At 40.5% G+C, this 22,069-nt stretch overlaps 1 protein-coding gene across 1 annotated transcript; it reads left to right on the top strand.

Annotated features, from left to right (window-relative positions):
* Positions 1–3,755: 3,755 nt before the first annotated feature.
* LOC124282909 (EGF-like domain-containing protein 2) lies at positions 3,756–19,998 on the top strand. The gene is made up of 10 exons (XM_046718958.1): positions 3,756–4,161; positions 7,493–7,627; positions 10,959–11,090; positions 12,012–12,229; positions 14,063–14,208; positions 14,927–15,071; positions 17,424–17,511; positions 17,719–17,890; positions 18,909–19,011; positions 19,836–19,998. Exons 1-7 carry the CDS (start codon positions 4,101–4,103, stop codon positions 17,436–17,438), a joined length of 852 nt encoding a protein of 283 aa, XP_046574914.1. The 5' UTR covers positions 3,756–4,100; the 3' UTR covers positions 17,439–17,511; positions 17,719–17,890; positions 18,909–19,011; positions 19,836–19,998.
* Positions 19,999–22,069: the final 2,071 nt, after the last annotated feature.

Raw genomic sequence — 22,069 nt, 5'->3', positions numbered from 1 at the left:
CAGGCTTGCTGACGTGGACATGTCAATGTATCCCAATTGCGCAGATCGATGCTCATGCTGCTGATCACTGGATTGTTTGGTTCAGACTGGATTATTTACAGACCCCCGCCATATAGCTGGAATATTGCTGAGTGCGGCGTCAAACTAAACTCACTGACTCACTCACTCAAACAAACACAAATATATGCGTGCACAAACATGGCTGAATATATAATATTTCTTTTTTATATTTATGAATATAACATCGTGTTTATAAATCACGAACAGTTTAACATGACAGAATGCCCACTGTTCTTGCATGGAAAAGTAGACGATTTTAAGTTAAGTATACTATTGTTGTGACGTGCGTATTAACACGTGAGGTTTCACACATTTAGTACACGAAGGTGAGATATTTATTTGCGATTTACGTCAGACACGATACAACTATTAACCTTTCCTTCTGATATTAACCCAGTTGTCTAGTCTCAAATCAAGCGGAATCTTTCTAGGTTATGACTCTGCTGTCAACGGTAAGTTTAATACTGCATGATTGGTGTTGTTCCTTTGTGGCGTTGTGAATTTCAGAGAACCCCCGCGCTGTCACACTTTGTATCACCTAACATACTCAAAATGACGTTTTTAAGAAAAATGTACTAATTCAGTTTTTATGTCCCGCACCACGTTTACTGAATCAAAAACATTCCGTAACTCGTTCACAAAAGTTCACAAAAGGTGTTTTTCAAAATGGGTTAGGCGCATGCTGTGTGTCTTCAATAGTGCGTATTGGAGAAAGTCATAACGTACATGAACTCCATTAGAAATAAATACTGTCGGGAATGCATCCTGTCTATTTGGAAACTCATCCATTATACACCTTCAGTCTAATCTTCAAAAGAATGTTACACATGAGAAACATTTTAACACTGAGAATTCGGGTGGGTAAGCCTGGTCGGTTTATTATTGTTGACAGACCATACCTGTTTGATTTGGCCTTTCATAGACCAGCGTTCATCAATGATTTCATTCGTCACATAACACTGCCTCGTATGTGTGTTCTTAAAAACATCGCCACATTCACTATTTTTATTCTGTTAATTTCTTTGCCTATGACATAAACACAAAGGTAAAGGTATTAATGTTTGTAATATAAATAATTTATGAAAGGAATCTCAAAAATTATTTTCAAGCGTACGTGACATAAACATTCGTGAGCTTGTGAAATTTGGGGATGCCATTCAGCCGAGGTAGGTATCCTGTGGTCATCAATTGTGTTCCCCTCCTTGCTGGTTTGACTGTTTGACCCGTTAGCACTTCTTCTGGGACTGACAAAATCAAAACTAGGGCATTGAGTCAAGGTGTAACTTACGCTTCGGCCAAACTGATGGTTTGATGTCGTTCGATATTTGTCAAACAGCAAGTACCCTACCACTGATTCACCAGACAGAATGGAAATAGAGAGGTCAGTAAAACCACCTCATCTATTTCATAGTGTGTGTGTGTGTGTGTGTGTGTGTGTGTGAGTGGAGTGTGGAGAGAGATAGAGAGAGAGGGGAGGGATAAAGAGTACATGTAGATATATATACATTGGGATGTGTGTGTGTGTGAGAGAGAGAGAGAGAGAGAGAGAGAGAGAGAGAGAGAGAGAGAGAGAGAGAGAGATATTATATCCAGAGGTCTGAATGATACGTTGGAAGACTTTCCAAGTTAAAACTTCTCATTATGCCGCGTTAGGCCTTTCATGTGTCCTTTTCAGGCAGTCTGGGGCCTATTTCGTCATTCAGGTCCTCAGGAAAACATATTAAATTCTAAATTCAACATGTGGTGTCATGCATCGCGTGAGTGTAGGGTGCTTCCTGCAGTATCAACCACTGCGTTGTATGGACCAAACCCGATATCTCCATCCGATTTGTCATTTGAATACTAATGAGTGAGGCGTTAAACAACACAAAATACAACATTAATGCAAATGGATTGGAGTAGGGGTGGTGGGGGTGGGGATATGTTACTAGAGTCATTTAAAACCAGTGGTGTGTCGCTTCTGAGTGAGTGAGTGAGTGAATAATTGAGTATCGACAAGACAACCCAGTGATCAGCATCACGATCATCGATCTACGCAATTGGGAACCGATGACATGTGTCAACCAAATCAGCGAGCCTGACCACCCGATCCCGTTAGTCGCCTCTTACGACACGCATGGGTTTCTGAAGATCAATATTCTAACCTGGACCTTCACGGGTCGTTGCTGGAGATGTTGATAGATAAGATGTTTATCGTGGTCCTGAACACTTGTTTTATCATGTTATGCCAGTGTGTCACAAGCTGAGGCACAGACCGTGTCATGAGGATGGATTTGTTGGTTGGTTGGTTAACGCCGCTCTCAGCAATATTCCAGCTATATGGCAGCGGTCTATAAATAATCGAGTCTGGACCAGACAATCCAGTGATCAATAGCATGAGCATCGATCTGCACAATTGGGAACCGATGACAAGTGCCAACCAAGTGGGCGAGCCAGACCACCCGAACCCATTAGTCGCCTCTTACTACAAGCATTGGCTGCTGAAGACCAATTCTAACCTGGATCTTCAATTCTAACGCGGTTTATGTGGATGGAGCACAGGTAAGACACGTGTTGAGGTGAAATGGTGCCATAAGTCGCGTTCTAATATATTCCCTTTTATAAGAGACGTGTATGTGTACGTGTGTGTGTGTGCTTGTATAAACTCAGGCTAACGTACTGGAAAACTGAGATGCACTGCAGCGCAACATAGATATCCCCCTCAGATACAGTTTACTGACTCAGAGAGAACCATCCGTTGTATTATGCCCTTAGTGTGGAGCGCCAGGCACTGAAACAACAAGTTCCACCTCTTGTGGGACGCAGCCGCAGATCGAACTACAGCTCTTCCACTCTCCGGACAGACACACCGCGGGTACGTTAGTGCAGGTAAAATACTGACAAAAAAACTTTAATATTTGAATCAGTAGGGACCTTGGATTCGCACCTACAGCCAGCGGCTAGATACAGCTAAAGGACACAAGGTTGCTCTATATACACCATACAGGCACAGGTGATGTCGCTGCTGCCAACGTCAACCCCCTTCTCCCTCCCCCCTCCCGTTCCCAACATCCCAATAACTGATGACAGTTTCTTTCAACAATATGTCCCCCGGCTGCTAACTGAAGCCTCGACCCAGGTAGAAATGTTCAAGCCAATACGTGATGTCCCCAATCCGTTCATTGTATTCCGAACTTTTCATTTCGTCAGTTCACACACCGTCGTCTTATCACAACAGGCTTCTATCTCTATTGTGTTTTGAACGAATTTCGTTTTTCCTGGGTTTATAATAACTACACCACCTGTACAGCCATTGGTGACGATGTAATGTCAGCTTACATTCGGGTATAGAATATTTCTATCACGGTTGACTAAATCGTGTAGTAAAGCTGGTTAATCACGCTTCAAGCTGCGGAGGATGTCGTCATTGGCCCTGTTTCACCATGCGTCTACGCCAACGTTTTCACCAGAGAAGAAAATAACATTGAATAGAACGTGTATAGTCTCTTCTGTCTCAGCGTGTCTTCATCAATAATGGCTCGCCCCACACACGAATCTCATACGACCACAGATGCGTCACCCAATCAAATATATCTATACACTTGAAAAATATACATGTATATTATATATTTCAATTATTTGCTTCGCTGTTGGTTTATATCAATTCGATACAGTTGCGTGCATTTGTATGTACAAAGGAATTATCTATGCTAGCCCCTCGCACGACAGGGGGCTTAAAATCATAAGCTTCTATGGATGACCTACAGCGAATTCACAGGTTACCTGAGACAGCGAAGAGACTGAAGCTTTTCTATCGTAGTGAGTTTACCGTTACGGATGACCGGTGCCAACAGTTGCCATCAAAATTCAAGGTTTTAACAGATTTCGTACGTTATCCGTGGGATAACTCAGATAGCATCTTTACACGGGAACAGTATTTGTGTAGTCACATTCTTTACGTACAAGTGTTGGATAAGGGGCCAGGATCATTCAGAGAGATACCCAAGAGATGAGGATGAAGCGGAGGGCCTACAAAGGATTTATACAGCTTTGACGGAAGAATGTTAGTCACGTGTAGTATGGGGCAGATGTTGTGGGTAGCCGCCATATTAATATGTAAAGGTATGTGACGTACATCTTCCTGCCCACTCCCATCTGTGTGTGTCCTGCTCTGTATCTGTTTTTCTCAACCTCTGTTGTATCTTTATGGGTTAACACGACAGCCATATAGCTATGCACGCAATGGGGTCTGAGCTGGGTGTTTAATAGTGCTGTGATTCTGACTGCGAGTGACTGTTGTTAAATAGCTGATCTAAACTGAAATCAGTTTCATGTTGCCTATGGTGATAACCCAACCCATCAATACGTTGACAAAAGAGAGGAAAAACAAATTCCTTTTGAATTACTATCATTTTATAAATGTGAGTTGCGTCTGGGTCAACCAGAAAGCCGGTTTATTCATTAACCTTAATAAGAAACATATACTTCTTGGCTCTCTGCTACACAATTTTGGACCAATAAATCTTTTAATAATTGTATGCAAACAATTTATTTTCAAAAATAAATCAAATATAAAAGCAGTAAATTTTGACATGATTTAAGAGGAACTCACAAGCCTTTTATTACTTTACGACATACACAGCAGAAACGTACATCTTAAACCGATATACTAAATTCTGGCCATCTTGTCACCTTTTGTTTGTATAGACAATTGTATACATGTGCAACTGTGTATAAATGCATGAAAAATAAAGAAATTATTATTATTTTGTTTTAAATATTTAAGTATTTAAATATGTAGGTTAACGGACAGACATACAGAACACGGGTTCAAATGAACTCGCACAAACATATATTATGCAGGTCCCATTGTTAATCACGTACAAGGTATTTTACAATGGATTTGCTTGCGGAGGTACCAGCCCGTGTTATAAATACTGTAATATGTGTGGATTTGATAACCTATGATAAAGTGGTTAATGTAGGTAAAACATTGATAAAATTGATAGAATAATTATCGTCATAAGTGCCTTTACATAGGTTTCACACATTGTACCCAAGTGGAGACTCAAACCCGGGTCTACTTAGGAAGTCGTGGAAAATAGATGTCTCGTTATCAATTATTAGTTTGTTTAGATCAAAACATCCGTCTGGCATGCAGATGTGCAACGGCCATATCATGTGGGATTCTGTCTAGTCGATCATATGATAATGATGATAATGCATTGGCTATTTATAAAGCGCCTGTTTTCCACGCACTTCAAAGAGCTAATGCATTATTACTCCGGATAATCCAAGCTGCCTGTGAAGCGCTAGAAGGTTAACAGTCATATGACATATCCAACCAGGTACCCATTCACTGCTGGATGAACAGAGACAATTCATGAACAGACTCACTTGCCTAAGGCGAGACCAGTTGTGTCACGTGTGCTTCGTTGAGGGGCAGAAATGAAGTCCAAGAAACTCAAACAGTGCCAAACAGTTTATATATATATACTTATACGAACATTTGGTCCAGGAAATAAAGTATTATTTTGCTATTATACACACGCACGCACGCACGCACGCACGCACGCATGCACGCATGCACGCACACTTGAAAAAACACACAAATCAGAAATAAAACCCAGCTGAAGCCCAGGCAGTCTAGACCTGCCAAATGATTCGAGATTTGCTTATATTAATTTCGTAATATATTTTCTAGTGTCTTGGAGACACATCCGATTGAAGTTTGTGTACCTCATCTTAACATGGGGTTTCAACACACTTAACAACTTAACTTATTGCATATAATTTATGACATGGACCTGTATATATTCTGGAACCATCACAAGGACGGTATTCGCTACTATATCCACGTAAACTCTTTATTGTCATTAAATGTACATCACATTATCCCTAATGTCCTTTTCTGTAATACTGCAGTAATGGTGTGTGGTAGTATTAGTATGTGTGCACACAAACAATTGCAACGTTATTCTTATTGTTATTATGAACATGCTGATGAACAGGAAGTGATGAAGCACAGAGGAAAGGGGCGGTTAGGTAGCCTAGCGCTCGTCACGCCGGGTTCGATTCCCCACATGGGTACAGTGTTTGAAGCCCATTTCTTTCTTGTTTCCCCCGCCGTGATATTGCTGGACTATTTCTGAAAGTGGCGTAAAACTAAACTCACTCACTTACTTACTTGTAACTTGTCAGTTATTGACGAGTTCCATTGGTCGTCGATGTTGGTCTTCTCTCCATGTTGCTTGAGACTCAATAATAAAAATATTTTTCTTGTGCGCCATAGTCCAGAGCATGCTCAGAGCGCTACATATAGAAAGAGTCACCAGAGTTCATGAGGAAAATATGACAGTTCGTCAAAAGCGACCATCAGAATATTTGGCAGTTATAGGTTGTAGAATTGTTTGAAGAGGTAGGTTTTGAGTCCTGACTTGAATTCTCCTAAAGATGCTTTATGGGAGAAGGAGACTGTTCCACAGGCTTGGTGCTGCAAATTTGAATGATCCATGTCCAAAGTGTTTGAGATATACACTCGGATAACCCTTTGGATAAAAGCTACTCTTGTACACACACACCGAAATACTTAGACAGATATTATTCAGTAAGTTTGTTATGGACAACAGTTCTAGTATTTAGCATTAATTTATTCATATATATTTTGTACATACTGGGTTATCCGGGGTAATAATGTCCATTATGTTATATGCGCTTAGAGCATGTCCCTACAGCGTGGAGTTCAACGCTATAAAATTGGCCAATTATTTAGTTACGTGAGTTAGCATGTCCATATACCTTCCTGGGGTTGATCCACGGATATGTTTTTTAACCCAACTTCTGGTTACGGTTTGTGGCGTAATAGGACAGTATCTTAAGGCAAACATCTCCGTCTTGCCTTCTTAAATACTGTTTTAATTCAGGATTGACGCTACAGTCTATACTAGATTACCCAATATATATCGTACATCCTTATTATTACCGTAACTACTTTTGGCCATTCTTTGAGACAGATTCGAATAACATGCCACTAAAATAGCTGTAAAAGTAAATTACTCTCACGACCGAGAGAAGTTCCATGCTATGTTGGAGAAAACACTGATGGAGTCGAGTATGAAAGTAGGTTCAGGCTATTGTATGATAGAAGTGAGTTAAATGATTCTGGGTATGCGAATATGTGCCCAGTCTATCTATTCGTAATTTCCTTTTAGATACATAGGTTATATTTTATCAGATAAATTGTAAAAATCAAATTGCCAGAGTAAAAATATATATAGCTGTACTGAAACTCTATAAATGTAATTGGGTAATCTCGCCTATAATTCTACTGTTTTCCTGGCACTGTAATGTCAACAGTTGTCTTACATGAAAACATAACATTTGTATTTTATACTATTGAACAAAGTGTTTTGACTAGAGTCGTGAGTTGTTCTGCTTGTCTGTTTACAATCAGTCCATGCCGACTTTGACTGCCGTCGATACGGAATGAGCTGTAATGGAGGAACGTGTACAGCTGGGAGCTCCGTGTGTACAGGGTGTGGTACTCTGTCCCCTCCCAGAGAAGGATTCAACTGCGGCCTTGAGACAGGTGAGTCATTAAAAACTCAAGGAGTGAATGAGTGAGTGAGTGATGCTCGCCTCAGAAGGATGCTCGTCTCAGAAGATTAGTACTTTGGTGAAACGAACAACCACGGGAGTGATGCTGTCATGCCTAGATAAATAAAAAATATCCATGAATGACACCAACGATCGTAGGTTCCTGTCATGCTAAAGGGACGCAACTCTGTATACCTAATGGCGGCTCCTAAAACGGAGTGGTCGCTGGTAGCCTGCTCGAGAATATTCCAATATGCCAACACTATTTATGTATGTTTCAAGTGTTTTTTTATGCTTATTATGCATCATTACAGGCTACATTTACACAAAGCTTGGAGAGAGGTGGAGATTGTGGCTGCGGTACTTCCTGTATGACTGAGAGACAGAAAGGAGCGAGGGAGGAGAGATTAAAAAAAAGAGAGGGAGGAGGAGAGAGAAGTGAGAAAAGAGAGAGAAGAGTGATTAATAGACAGAAAAGAGAGTGGGGGAGAGGGAATTGAGAGTAAAGAGAGAGGAGAGATTAGTAGAAAATGAAGAGGGGAGAGGGCAGTGAGAGAAAAGAGAAAAGAGAAGTGAGGGAAAGAGAAAAGAGGGGGTAGAGCAGCGACAGGAGAGAGAGAGGGAGGGAGAGAGGGGAGGGGAGGAGGGGGAGAGAGAGAAAGAGAGAGAGGAGAGACTTGGGAGGGGAGAGAGGGGGAGGGAGAGAGAGAGGGGAGAGAGAGAAAGGGGAGTGAGAAAGAGGGGGAGGAGAGAGTGAGATAGAGAGGGATAAATAAATGATACATGTAGATATATATACATTGGGAGTTGATACATCGCATTCGTTTCTAATACAAATGAAAGTACATTTGACCATTATTAAGGAAATGGTTATGCATTATAGGGTGAAGTAGAATATAGATGGATAAAAAATATTACTTCCTTCAGCAATATATCATGATTGAGTCCAATGACCTACATCACCGCCCTATACCCCCCACTCCCTCATCATCACCACAATCTCCCCCGTAATAAATGACCAGTAGGTAATAAAATCACTGATAACTTTCTGCAATGAATATTATGACCTATTTCCTGTATGTGTTACGGGGTGCTAGGTGTTGCGCCGCCAGGGGGTATGATTAGCCTTATATTCCCGAACATCCCTCTTTGGCGTATTGCAATAGACACGGCCTCGTATTACAACACTGTCACTCTGTCAACGTGTGTGTGTTGGGTGGGGCGGGATCATGCGATGACCATAATGAATGTCGGATGTTATGGTGTCTGTCCCTCCTCTCCCGGGGGTGAGGGCAATGGGACGGAATGATGACGATCACCAGGTGGTACTGTTAGATATGAAGAACAATGACTTGACTTTCCATAAGAATAACAGGGTGTGGTTGTCCTGGTGATATAGTGGCCAGATCCGTGGAATTGCTTAAAAATAAAGTCCGGTTGAACAATCCAAACGGGGCCAGATCATATCAAGGGTAAGATAGTTTTATATCTGTGAAGCCATAAATGTTTTTTGTGTGTGGACACAATGCGGGCGAATGAGTAATGGAGAATGTATGGAGAGCAGTTCTACCACAGAAAGTGTCACTTGTACTATTAAGCCTCCGGTTGTCATCTGATCCGCTAGACACTAGTGTTTGTCGATGCATCTCCAACATCTGAAACATTATTTCATGATTTCTAAACAAATCAGGTAAAAAAGGTCGTGTTTAATATTTCATGAGATGTAATGCTCTAAAAGGTAATAAGATAAGCATTAAATCATGAATTTTCAATGACCTCTTGAACTATGTGTGATAAATATTCTTGATAATGTTACAACAATGTGCGTTATGTACTTGCCACCGAGAAACCCATTATATAAAGTATAATGGCACTAACGTAATTTGATAGTATATACAAAAAGATCGATTTAATGTTGAAACATTCTAACATGCGACATATCATCATTGTCAATATTGTACATTCAGTTTAATCTGGCCAAGCTGATGAAATTAGTCACGCATTACCACTAAAATGTAAAAGAGATTTATTTTACACTTCTATAATTTTACGGAATTTTTCAGTTTTTGTCTTTTCCAATACTTCTCTACAGCAAGGCAGCGCCAGTACTTTTATAGATTTCTGACAGCTTTGTCAAAACATACAGAGACATTACGAAAAACATCCAGACTTGGTTGAATGCATGTGTACTTAAGAATTTAAGAGAAAAAACATCACGTGATACTGTCCAGGGCAAGGTAGGATGAAACTGCCACACGAGTACATGCGTGACGTGATGCAACAAACAACATATGTTACCCTTTTATGCAAACGAATGGACAGGGCACTCTAACCGGCCTGTTCACAACTAATCATTGATGTGTAATGATACAATTTTTACTATACATTTTCAGCGATATATTTCCTTTTTACTCCCAATGGATTCTTTTCCCGCGGATAGTCGAGATCGGTTGTGCTACGAAGCTGACGTTATATATTACGACGATTTTTCATTATGATAATTATTGCTACTCTCCATGGACCATAGAACGATATTATTATCCAACGACCATTCATGAAATAATACCGGCTTGGCAAAACTTGATTACTTGTTTATGTCTACTGCTCCTACAAACAAAATTTTCAAATGTTTGGATAACACAAAGTTGTGACAATATCTGCTAAATTTATACAGATACCCTTCAAAGATGAAATCCACTCCTTCAGCATCCGCCCATATCGTACAGTCCAAGGCTTCGTGTTCCGCACTATTTTCAAATGTACCCATCCAGAACGAAATACAATCAACTCCCTGTACCACTTTATGCACTATACAAATAATGCTCTAAATTTCAAAAGATTTCTTTATCCCTTTTTCAGGATTTTGTAGATGAAATTTAATATTGCCTAATATATCGCCTGACCAAGCACATACAATCTTTTCTGTGGCATTTGTCATCTCGCCGGGAAGCCTGGCATACCAAAACAAACATCCTGTCTTGGCATGTTGGGTTGTGTTGACAAAATTAAACTGTCCGCGAAAAAAATATCTTAGGATTCTGCATAATTTGACTGACTGTGTTTTGGGTACTATTTCCCCACAGGACAAAGGACCTTTAGTTAGTTGAGCAGCGATCCAGCGACAGGATCCAGCGATTATTGCCATCTGATGTTCACATATTATGATTATGAACGTTGTTTGGTCAGCTGGCTGAGGAGGATGGAAATGTGTCGCTCTGGGTTCATCCCAACACCACGTCTACCACGACGTACAAATACTTTTCACTGCTTCAGATTCTTTAAACCCAATCCACTCGCTAGTATCAAAATGCATGTCTTTGTAGATCACGTGAATTCTGCAGCCTGTAACAGGACGAAGTGCGAAAATGGAGGAACATGCTACACAGGGGCAGATAACTCTACTTCCTGCTATTGTCCAGAGGACTACTACGGACTCACGTGTTCGTACAGGCGATGTAAGAATTATAGTTTTTAATAATCTATCACAATGCTGATTGATATTAACAATACCCACACTGTCTCAACACACGTCCTTAGAGGCGAACAGGGCTCCGCGATGTTGCTTATATATATATTGCTCTATTTCACTGACACAAACAAAGTAACGCAAACAATATTATAATAACTACATAAAAATACGTATTTATATAACCGTGAACATCCGGGTTAGAATTGGTCTCCAGCAACCCATGCTTATCGTAAGAGGCGACTAACGGGATCGGGTTGTCAGGCTCGCTGACTTGGTTGACACAGTCATCGTATCCCAATTGATGCTCATGCAGTTGATCACTGGATTGTCTGGTCCAGACTCGAGTATTTCCATACCGCCGCAATACAGCTGGAATATTGCTGGGTGTTAGAACCAACCAACCAACTTATTTATATGACTAGAATGAAGTCATGACATAAACATTATGTTATAGTTATATAGCTGAGGTTTCAGCTGCCAGAAGTAAAGCAAAATCTAATGGGTGACCCAGTCCACTAATTCGCATCTTGCAATAAACATAGGTTGCTTTAGACACATTCCATCCCTGAACCCTCACGGGTGACATAAAATGCACATTAGGCGATACAGTCTGATCCGAATTGGAAAATACATACATGTACTTTAATCTTTAAGACCGATAGTTTTAAGTATAAAAAAGGATGTGAATATGCCTTCCTTCCCACGTACTTTCATACAAGAAATGGTTGTAAAAAAGAGCTGCAGACCCTTGCTTGTAATGCATTGCAGTTGGAAGTTCATTTGAATAGGTCCGTTTTATACTTAAGAAAATAAAGTGAAATTATAGATTTAAACAGAATCGAAGGAAGTATTTGTATGAGGACATGTTTCATCACTCGTTCTAATTGCTCCTTTGATGACAAACTAGATGACGCAGAGAGCACTGCAACTAAGATGATCATCAACATCAACCCATCCTCCAACTTCCTCGGCCTCATCTACGTTTCCGGCTACCGAAACATCCCTGACTGTCTGTTGGCTCGTGTTCCTGACCCCCCTGACCCAGCTGACGACGTCCCCGACCACTTGGAGGGATACTACGGAGATTTCGACCATACAGGCGACGTATGTGGGGACGCCTCAAAGGTGAGGGTACAGGACTGACTTGTTGTGGGTTGGGGTGGGTGGGGAGGACAGTGGTAGGGGGAGGTAAGATGCGATAACAGTTTTAGGTACTAACCCAACGTGTTGTGTGTCGGGAGGGAAGAAGAGGTAGATCATACAGGTGATGATTATGTGGACACCTAGAGAGTTAGGGTTTACCGCCGACATATTGCGAGTGAGAAAGAGGGGGCAGGGAGGACAGGCGCGTGGCAAGCCATTGTTTTCGTGTGAGCTCGATAGGTTGCAAAGCTTTTTATTTAGATAGTATCGAGGGCTTGCCCAACTTTCATAGCAAAATCTTGTGTAAGCCTGGGCCCTTATTCTCGAAACGTCCGTAGCCCTAAAAATTCTTAACTTTGATCGTAGCCGGTGTGTTAAGAATGGGCTTAAGAAGTTCGTAGGGTTACTTACGTTTCGGGAATAGCTAGCCTGGTCTTCTTTTATAATGGTAGGTACTATCATACAGGCGATAAGTATGGGGGCACCTAAGGTTTAGGTAACATTCACCAGGGATGGCTGTGAGGTGAGATATCAAAACTAACTGGATGCGATTGCGGCCGCGGGTGTCTCATGATCTGACCAGTGGTATTCTTGTAGACGTCTCGAAGGTGAGGGTACACTACTAATCAGTAATGTTGTGTCGATACCCGTCCGGATCCGAGTCTGAGGAAAATGGCGGTCCTGGGTTCGACGAAGACGACGTTCGAGTGAATAAGAGATCCAACAGTTTATGACTTTTAAAAGATAAAATATTCAGCGTGTGAATATCATTCTAAGATGCCTAGCGGTTAGAATAATCGAAAAAAAATACATTATCAGACAATAAAGGTATAGTTTTTTGATGACGTAACAATTAAATGACGTTATCCCGTCACTGCGCCATTCTAGTGTGCCCCCTCGTAATCGAACCATTTTTACATTACATCACAATGTAAGCGACGTCACGATGCATGTCAGTTGTCATCGCCTCGTACGGCCTCCTACAGTAAACTACACCGTTGCATCCAGTTTCTTGGTTTGCTGTTGCTTCACGCAGCTAACATCACTGGTGGAAACATTACGTTTATGCTTTACGACGGTTAAAATGTCTCATTTCGACTCACAAGTTTTCAGCGACACGGTAACGTTCGTAATGTGTACATTCCCACAATGCAATTGTGGAATGTCGCTTGACTACTCAACTTCCTCTGGATGTACTGATCTAAACTTACGCTGGTAGTAGAAATGCAACGTTCATATTGCCCCATATGGTTTATGTTAATGACAGATGTGATTAAAATAATTCAAAGAAGATATTTAATCCGAACGTAAACCGTCATCAAACTGGGGCAGACACATCAATAGAACAGCGCGCCAGTTAGCCCTGTGCGAGGATTCTTAATTTAGGTCACCGGCACCGTCGTTTGTTTTCTGCCTTAAATTAATCGTAATTATCTTTAGAAAGTATTAAATTTGGCATCTTAGAAAAGAAATACAGTTCGCCCTACCACCATGTATAGTGTAATTAAACACACTTTCGCCCTGAACTTTTATAACGTTAAAGCACTCGGACGCAAGCGTCCTCGTGCTTTAACTATAACAGTTCAGGGCAAAAGTGTGTTTTATTACACTATACATAGTGGTAGAGCGAAGTGTATTTCTTAATTACATGCATTACGTTCATTGCACTTAACGCTGATTGTCAAAGTGTATGATTCATTAAATATATGTATATATCAATAACATGACATCACTAACATTACAACATCATTAAGTGATTATTTTATGGAATACTTGAAGATAATCTTACGAAATATAATTCCCATATTGCTTTAGAATAGTACAACCGTAGTCCGCCAGGTGACCATCCAGTTCAGAGACACCTACATCACCGGCCTTGACCTTCAAGTGACGCTGACTAATACCCTCAATCTCAGTGGTGTCGACGTCGCTGCAACGTCCTTTTCCGTTGCTGCAGATGAGTATGTCAGTGGAACATTTCACACTGCAATAGTTACCGAACAGGCCAGAATTCTTTTTAAAATGATTGAAATGCAAGAAATGGTAACCCGTCGGTGAAGTATTTGCTACAGGTATCATAGATCTAATAGATTATGTGGTTTGGACTTTATATTTGCAATGTTTCGTGGGCTAGTTTTAGCCTAGATTGAATTAAGTTTGTAATGTTATTTCTTAATTTTCTTTCTGGCAGTTTATGATAATTCTGTTTCTTACTATGTGTATGTATTTCTATATCTAAATTGTCTAAGTTGGAAAGAGGCGATTTCCATGCTTGAAGATAATACCATTACAAAGTCTGTCCAAACTAACTGCAAATATTTTGATTTATTTTTGTAACTTTTATTTACTCAAAATTGGTTATATTATCTGTTATTGTGTACAGGTAATATTAACTATATCCGGTTATTTTAATAAAAAAATTGTTAAATCTTAATAGAGCCAAAAAGTAACAATTACAAATTATTACTATTTTTGTACTTATTGGAGTGAAACAACAAACGTGCTGTCCACGTAATCGATGTTCCAGTAAATCACGAAACTATCAAATGAATATGGATTTTAGTGTTACAAACTGACATGTTCAAAATGAAACCATGCAAATTCTTACTACTTTACGTTAAATCTCTATCAGACAACAGGGCCTTATAATCCATCCATGTTGTTTTTCACATTGTCCAGGTTTGTTCTGAAACGGCAAGTGGTAAGCAGTACCTTCAATCCGGTTACCATGGTAATTACCACAGTTGATGGAACTGTACTGGTGGACACACCCGTCTCAGTTGGCATGGTGCTTGTGTTTACATTCAGCGTCCCCCCCCATCTGGTAAATATATCACTAACCATTATGCTCACTTGCTGGAATTTATTAGCATGTAGAGTCCGGCATGACATATGAATAGATATAGATCGATCATGCCCTTATTAGCTCAAAATACAGGTCTGCCTAACAAAATAATTCATTTCAAACTGTGTTTCGGAAAATATAATCCCCAGTCGCCCGGATTAACAGTGTCTGGATTAACAAAACCTCGATGTGGAGTAATATCTTTAGCATACGTTTAAATGAAGTTAATGAAAACAGTATTCTACAAAGATTTCGTGACTGACACCGTTTCTCGTATGATGAATATTCATAAGCCCGGATACCCGTGAAGATCCGGGTTAGAATTGGTCTTCAGTAACCCATGCATGTCGTAAGAGACGGGGTCGGGTGGTCAGGCTCGCTGACTTGGTTGACACATGTCATCGTATCCACGTTTCGTGGATCGATGTCCATGCTGTTGATCACTTGATTGTCCATATAGCTGGAATAGCTAACAAAAACCCAAAACAAACGTAAGCCCGATCCCGTTTATCCAAACACCCCGCCTTCCTGGCGATTACTGTTGGGAGCGATATGTTAATCCGGACATCCGATAATTCGAACGAATTTACAATACAATAATACAACGTCAGAGGATATTCAGTCTCGAATATCTACAGAAACACATTTGTTTGGATGCAGTAGGCAGTGAAAACTGTATAACGAATGGGTCACAGAAACAGACACTGTGACGACATTAGCTGATACAGAAAAGGGTAAGCATGTCTTGCTCAACGGGTATCATATACGCCTTGTATTTACAAGGAGTTGGAAATGTGTCTACTTTGTCATTCGCCAACCCCCAAGGGATGCTTGTCAAACAAGTTAGTCTTTCTTGCCTGACGTCGCACAGCAGTACATGCGACATCATGTGATCGCTGGACCAGAAAATCCAGTGACTGATTTGGTAAAAACTTGCCGCGTACAAATTCAAGGAACGCCATCTTTTGAAAAAGTAGTTGTTACACTGTTTTTACATGTGAAGTAAGAGGCTGACGGACTGCTTTTAGAAATATTCCACAATATCACGGCAAGGGACACGCGAAATGGGCTTCAAGCTATGTACCCGTGAAGAGAATAGAACTTGGGACTTTGGCGTAATGAATGAACGCTTTATCCACAAGACTACTCCACAGCTTTAGATACAAGTGAAAGATAAAGTTGAATGGTGACTTAATCTAACAAATTAGCATTTATATAACCTCAGCGTTAACTAATTTACAAAATTAATCAATCACATCAATATCATTCACTGATCCATAAATTGAAAAGACATGAACATACACCAGGATAATTTGTAGGGTTGCACGATATTACCATTTTACCGGTATATTGCAATACGCTTTTCAAACGATACGTATTGCAATATTTTTTCTGAGAACCGGTATATTGGATAAAGAATATATCTTAATTTTTTTGTTATTATCTTTATGGTTTAAATTAAAATCTACACATACTTTCATGCACAGCAAATGTTTCCCTTCGTTATTTAATGACAAAGGGCCATACTGTAGCACTATAAAGTGTATAAAAAAGAAAATAGAATCCATGACTATGCAACCTAATTTCGAGATTTCTGTCATCAGAACCATAAAATATATTTTTAGGGACTTTTAATGTAGAAAATAGAATTGACATACACAATTAGTGTCACTCACTGTCAAATATCTTAGTTCCCTATATATAGCAATACGTATCGCAATATGGTTACCTGAATCGCAACATAGTGCAATACAATGTATTTGCCAATACACAGCCCTAATAATTTCGCCAATTATATCCTTCCCGTCGATCAAATTATCAATTGTGCGTGGTCAACGTCTTCTAAGGATATTCTATTTGATCGGGTGTTTCTCCTCTCGGGCTAGACAGACATCTGGAGCCAATAACCGTGGTCCATTCTGACGCACTGATTTAGCTCAAGGTGTAGATGTAAACAATTGAACCAGATAATGATCATTGATCGTGCCACAATCATAACTACATGGTCATGATGACCCTTTGAGAACTACTAAGAGTTCATTCTCTTCCGACATATAGTCACGATATGGCTGAAATATTGCCGATGTGACTTTAAATTTTAACTCACTCTTCCGACATATTAAGGTAAAAAAGTGTAACAGCCTCTCTTTACAAAGAAGAGAAACGCGTGTTGCTTAGAGTAATCGCATTATTCGGAACTGATCACAAATCAGACATTTAAGTAATGAGGAAATATGACATAGAAACGAATTTCACAAACGTTGTAACGGAGCATTGTAAAGTGACTGAAGCGGCCTACAAATCATCCCCGTAACACCTTTATATGATCAGAGTTTGCAGCTTTGAGACTTGAGACAGCTGTCGTCACAAACGGCCCTCCGGATACAGCCACAGATGCTGTTACCTTGGTTACAGGAGGGTAAGAAAATTACAGCAGATGTTCTGAGACCGGGAAATAATGATTTTTAACACATCTATATATAATGCAGATCGTTTTGTGAAATGTGTGCCGAGTTATCTCCCTTAGTACACATGTGTATATTTTCGACCATATGCAATAACTGTATATATATATTGGTAAACAGAATTTTATATGTTGTTGAATATATCATTTGTTTCCGTGAAGGTGTTTGGACACGACGGTGTTGTCGGTGTTGGAGGACGTTCCCGGCCCCCCTGACCCCGCCGTCAAGTCAACTATCACTTTCCGATTGAGAACTTTTAAGTTCGTCTCCAGCGACAGCATTGCTCTCCGGTTTATTGTTAAAGTCTGCATCGTGGACGACGACTGTGAAAGTGTGAGTTTACGAATACGTACTCGGCAAGAACAAAACATGTCTACCGTGACCTTTACTTCCATGACCACCAGGAGCGGTTTGATAGCCTAGTGGTTAAAGCGTTCACTCGTCCCGTCGAAGACCCGGGTTCGATTCCCCCTCATGGGTACAATGTGTAAAGCCTATTTCTGGTGTCCCCACGCCGTGATAATAATAATAATAACAATAATAATGTTAAGTGTTGCGCCTAGAATCCAACACGATGCTGCTCTGTGGCGTTACATTATTACCCTGACGGAATTGTACTTTCAAAGCCGCTATAGGTCCGTAGATCCCATTTTCAACAGCTGGGTGGACTTAGTGCAAAGTGGACTAAGAATCTTGCCCAGGTACACAACACAGTATGAGACCCAGGTCACAAATTTTGGTGTCTCCACCGGGATGATTCGAACCCGGGCCTGTGGCGTGAGAGGCCAGCATGCTAACCACTACACCACTGTGCTCCACTGTGATATTGCTTGAATATTGCTAAAAACGGCGTCAAACAATACACACTCACTCCTTGACCACTACGGTAAGCCGTAAGAGTCAAACTACTTGAGGTCACTTAGATTACTGCGTGTAAGCATACCCCGTAGGTGTGGATCATTATTCATAATACGACCACTGGGCTCTCTGGTCCAGGGCCTAGATTTTCTGCTGCTAATGTATGGCACTTACGACTATCTTAGCGCTGAGAGAGCTTCGAAAATCGAGGCCCAGACTCGCTTATCCATAGGCACCGTAATGTAGCTGGAATATGTTTTCATGGGGTGTAAAACAACGCTCAAATCCAGATATGATTATGTACATGAAATGATATACGAGGGTGAATAGATAACTAAATGAAATTTGCTTAAACGCTTACTCGGGTATTTTGACATGGAGAACGATTTACATTCGCTGGATGCTCTATCGTGCACTATGCTGATTTTGAAAGGCAGTTGTACATGATCCTTCTGTTCTGACGTCATTTGTTTTCACAAGTCACATGTTTCAGGTCCCGTGTCCTAGCAGTAGTCGACGGAGACGTTCTCTTGACCAAGACGAGGCCGAGCTGACCAGGGTGCTCACGATATTGGATCCTCAGCCCAATAGGTCAGGTAGGTACCCGGCAGTGGATTGGCGTGGGTGACTCTTGATACAAGTACAACTTATGAAGCCACATGCATGTGTCTCATGCACGAATGCGTCCCATGCATGAATGCGCCCAGTGCATGACTGAGAGAGTTTGGTTTTACGCCGCTTTTAGCAATATTCCAGCAACATCACGGCGGGGGACACCTGAAATGGGCTTCACACATTGTACCCATGTGGGGATTCGAACCCGGGTCTTCGGTGTGACGAGCCAACGCTTTAACCATTAGGCTACCCCACCGCCCCCAGTGCATGAATGTGTCCCACCGCTGTACATGCGTTATGGCAGGCGCAACGCTAAACTCGGCATAAAACAACATCCTCTCGCCGATCTTCATCAATATTAGATCAGGGTCCGATGTCCTATGTTTCTTATTTGGACAGTATGAGAAGTGTAATATGAGCCTCTGGCTTGTTATGCAACCTTACAACAGTATGTTTTACTGCTATCGATTACTACAAAACATTACTTCGTTCAGCAGGTGATATAAATCACATCATGAAAGATTCGTGGATGGCATTCTATATATCTGAATCACATGTAAAGGTTTTGAAAGCAAACTCGCTCGGAAGTGTTGAAGTTAGCAAGTACCTTACATGTTCTTAGAAATTGACTGTCACATGAGAATGCTCGGGATAACTTGCATTTGATTACATATGATGTACAAAATATAATTATATATATAGTTCAAGTACAGTGATTGTACAATGTACATATGTTTTGTCATATGTCTTATTCACTCAGATAATAATAACTTCATTTTATACATGCCCAAAAATGTTTTTCAAGGTCATGGACCATCGGAACAAGCGACAAAGAACGCCGGAAGTGACGTTTTCCTCATAACTGTGACGTCAGAGGCCACGGTACTCATTCTGTTTTCCGCGATACTTGGGATAATAATCATGTGTTTCTGTCGCCGGAGGAAGTCCCGAGTACACCAACAGACACAGACAGAGAGCAGGACCCTCGTACAGACGTTTAGGCACTAACAGAGCAGGAAATCTCTTGGACATACTGGCCGTGCCTCCAGTTCTCACAGATGTTTAGGGACATCAGAACCTTTGACAAGATGATGTTATTTTTGAGACAAAAAATTTATCAACATTTGGGAATTGAGTGTGTGTGCGTGCGTGCGTGTACGTGCGTTTGCGTGAGGGGATACCGAAGGGCGCTTTTCGAGAATTATTAATCAAGGCACCACACACTTTTGGGTGGACGTAAAATATTTATTTGGCTTAACATTCAGTGCCTGAGTATGGTTTTATGCTGCGTTTAGCAATGTTCCAGCAACATCACGGCGGGGGACACCAGAAATGGGCTTCACACATTGTACCTATATAGGGAATCAAACCTGGGCCTTCGGCGTGACAAGCAAATGGTTTAACCACTAGGCTACCCCACCGCCCTTAACATCCAGTGTGTAGGGGAGACCGGGGTCAATTGTAACACGTTTTACTTAACGTCTTGTAATTCGATACTAGTCGACCGCTCACAAAGTTAATCGGTACTAACTAGTACATTCGCATCTTGGTTTTATACCTCAGTGTCATTTAAAGTTCACTATCATGTCGTTACAAAGTTATTACGTATCAAATGCAATGACTGCAAGTGTTACAATTGACCCCCCAGCACGGGGCAATTGTAACAGGCGGATGGGGCAATTGTAAAAAAGAAGGTTCAAATGTAACAATCTGTTTATTTTCCAAATAAAATCAAAATATAATGTGGAAAGATGTTATCTTGATCAATTGAGGTGGAAATGGATTAACATTAAACCTTTATCCCCATCGACATTTAAAATGTTTTGGTTTAATATTCTTGTATTGGTATGCCTAAAATATAATACAAAGACTAACACAAGAATGTGTCACCCGAGGGCTAATACTATCAACATTACACTGAACATGTTCTACTATGATAAAACTAGTAAAGAACTAACATAAAACCTTCATCATAATTTGCTTCATTATCATAACACAAGGGAAAATTACATGGGGCAATTGTAAAACAGTGTTACAATTGCCCCCGATGGTAGTAGCCATGTTTCATGCCACGTCACACGTTAACAACTTTGGGCTTCTCAAATATTTCTACTTCAAAATATGTCGTAATACCTCAATTTTACACTTGTTAATTAGTTTCATACCAAGCAACATTTACTGCATTAAGAACCTTTTATTACGTTTTGTGAAAATTTACTTTCCCATGTGAAAAACGATTCTTCGTTAACTGTATCTCGCCATGAGCGAGCAGCTGAAAAACGCCTGGATGTGTACCGTAGGAAAGTAAAGGGAAATAACTCTACTCACCTACACTATGCTTGAGCGAAAACTATTAGAGTAATCGCCCGTGTTACAATTGACCCGTGTTACATTTGACCCCGGTCTCCCCTACTAAATAATTTCAAAACCTTTACCGACAATATCAAATTTCCATCAATGATATGCTCCCCAACTGGAGATGCTGCAGTTGTCAGCAATTCGGTATAAAAGTTCCTGTATTGAGATTGCATTGCACGTGAATCTTAACTTAACAGTTAGTGTGTGGACATTGCAAACATTACTGTTATAACCCCCAGCTGTGTTAGTATCTGTTAGTATCACCAAAGACCAAAGTTGAAACCATCGTAAACGCTCGATGCATCGCAAACATCATCATTATCATCGTCGACGTCGTTATTATCGTCAACAACCGAGTGGTCTGTGTTCACTATGCATAATTGTCAGACCAACACACCATCCAGGCTTGAATACTAGCCTATCCTTCAGCCAGGTGACGCCCATTGGGATAGCTGAAGATTCTTTGAAGCGGAGTTTATATTATACAGTCTGTAACAAACAGGCAACTACCAAAGAAACATGTGTTCATTTATTTCATGTTGAATAAAAATATATCGCCATTATCAATTTATGCAAGATGTATCAAGTTTTTTTTCACTACAGACATTTTAGAATTTGTACAAAGTACATGTTTAACATTAAACAATTATTTTGCTGTATAAAAAGGTAAACAAACATGTT

Source organism: Haliotis rubra, unplaced genomic scaffold, assembly GCF_003918875.1.
Source record: "Haliotis rubra isolate DU_JTF1 unplaced genomic scaffold, ASM391887v1 Scf306, whole genome shotgun sequence".
Classification (NCBI taxonomy): domain Eukaryota; kingdom Metazoa; phylum Mollusca; class Gastropoda; order Lepetellida; family Haliotidae; genus Haliotis; species Haliotis rubra.
This window is presented reverse-complemented; position numbering and strand designations above follow the sequence as displayed.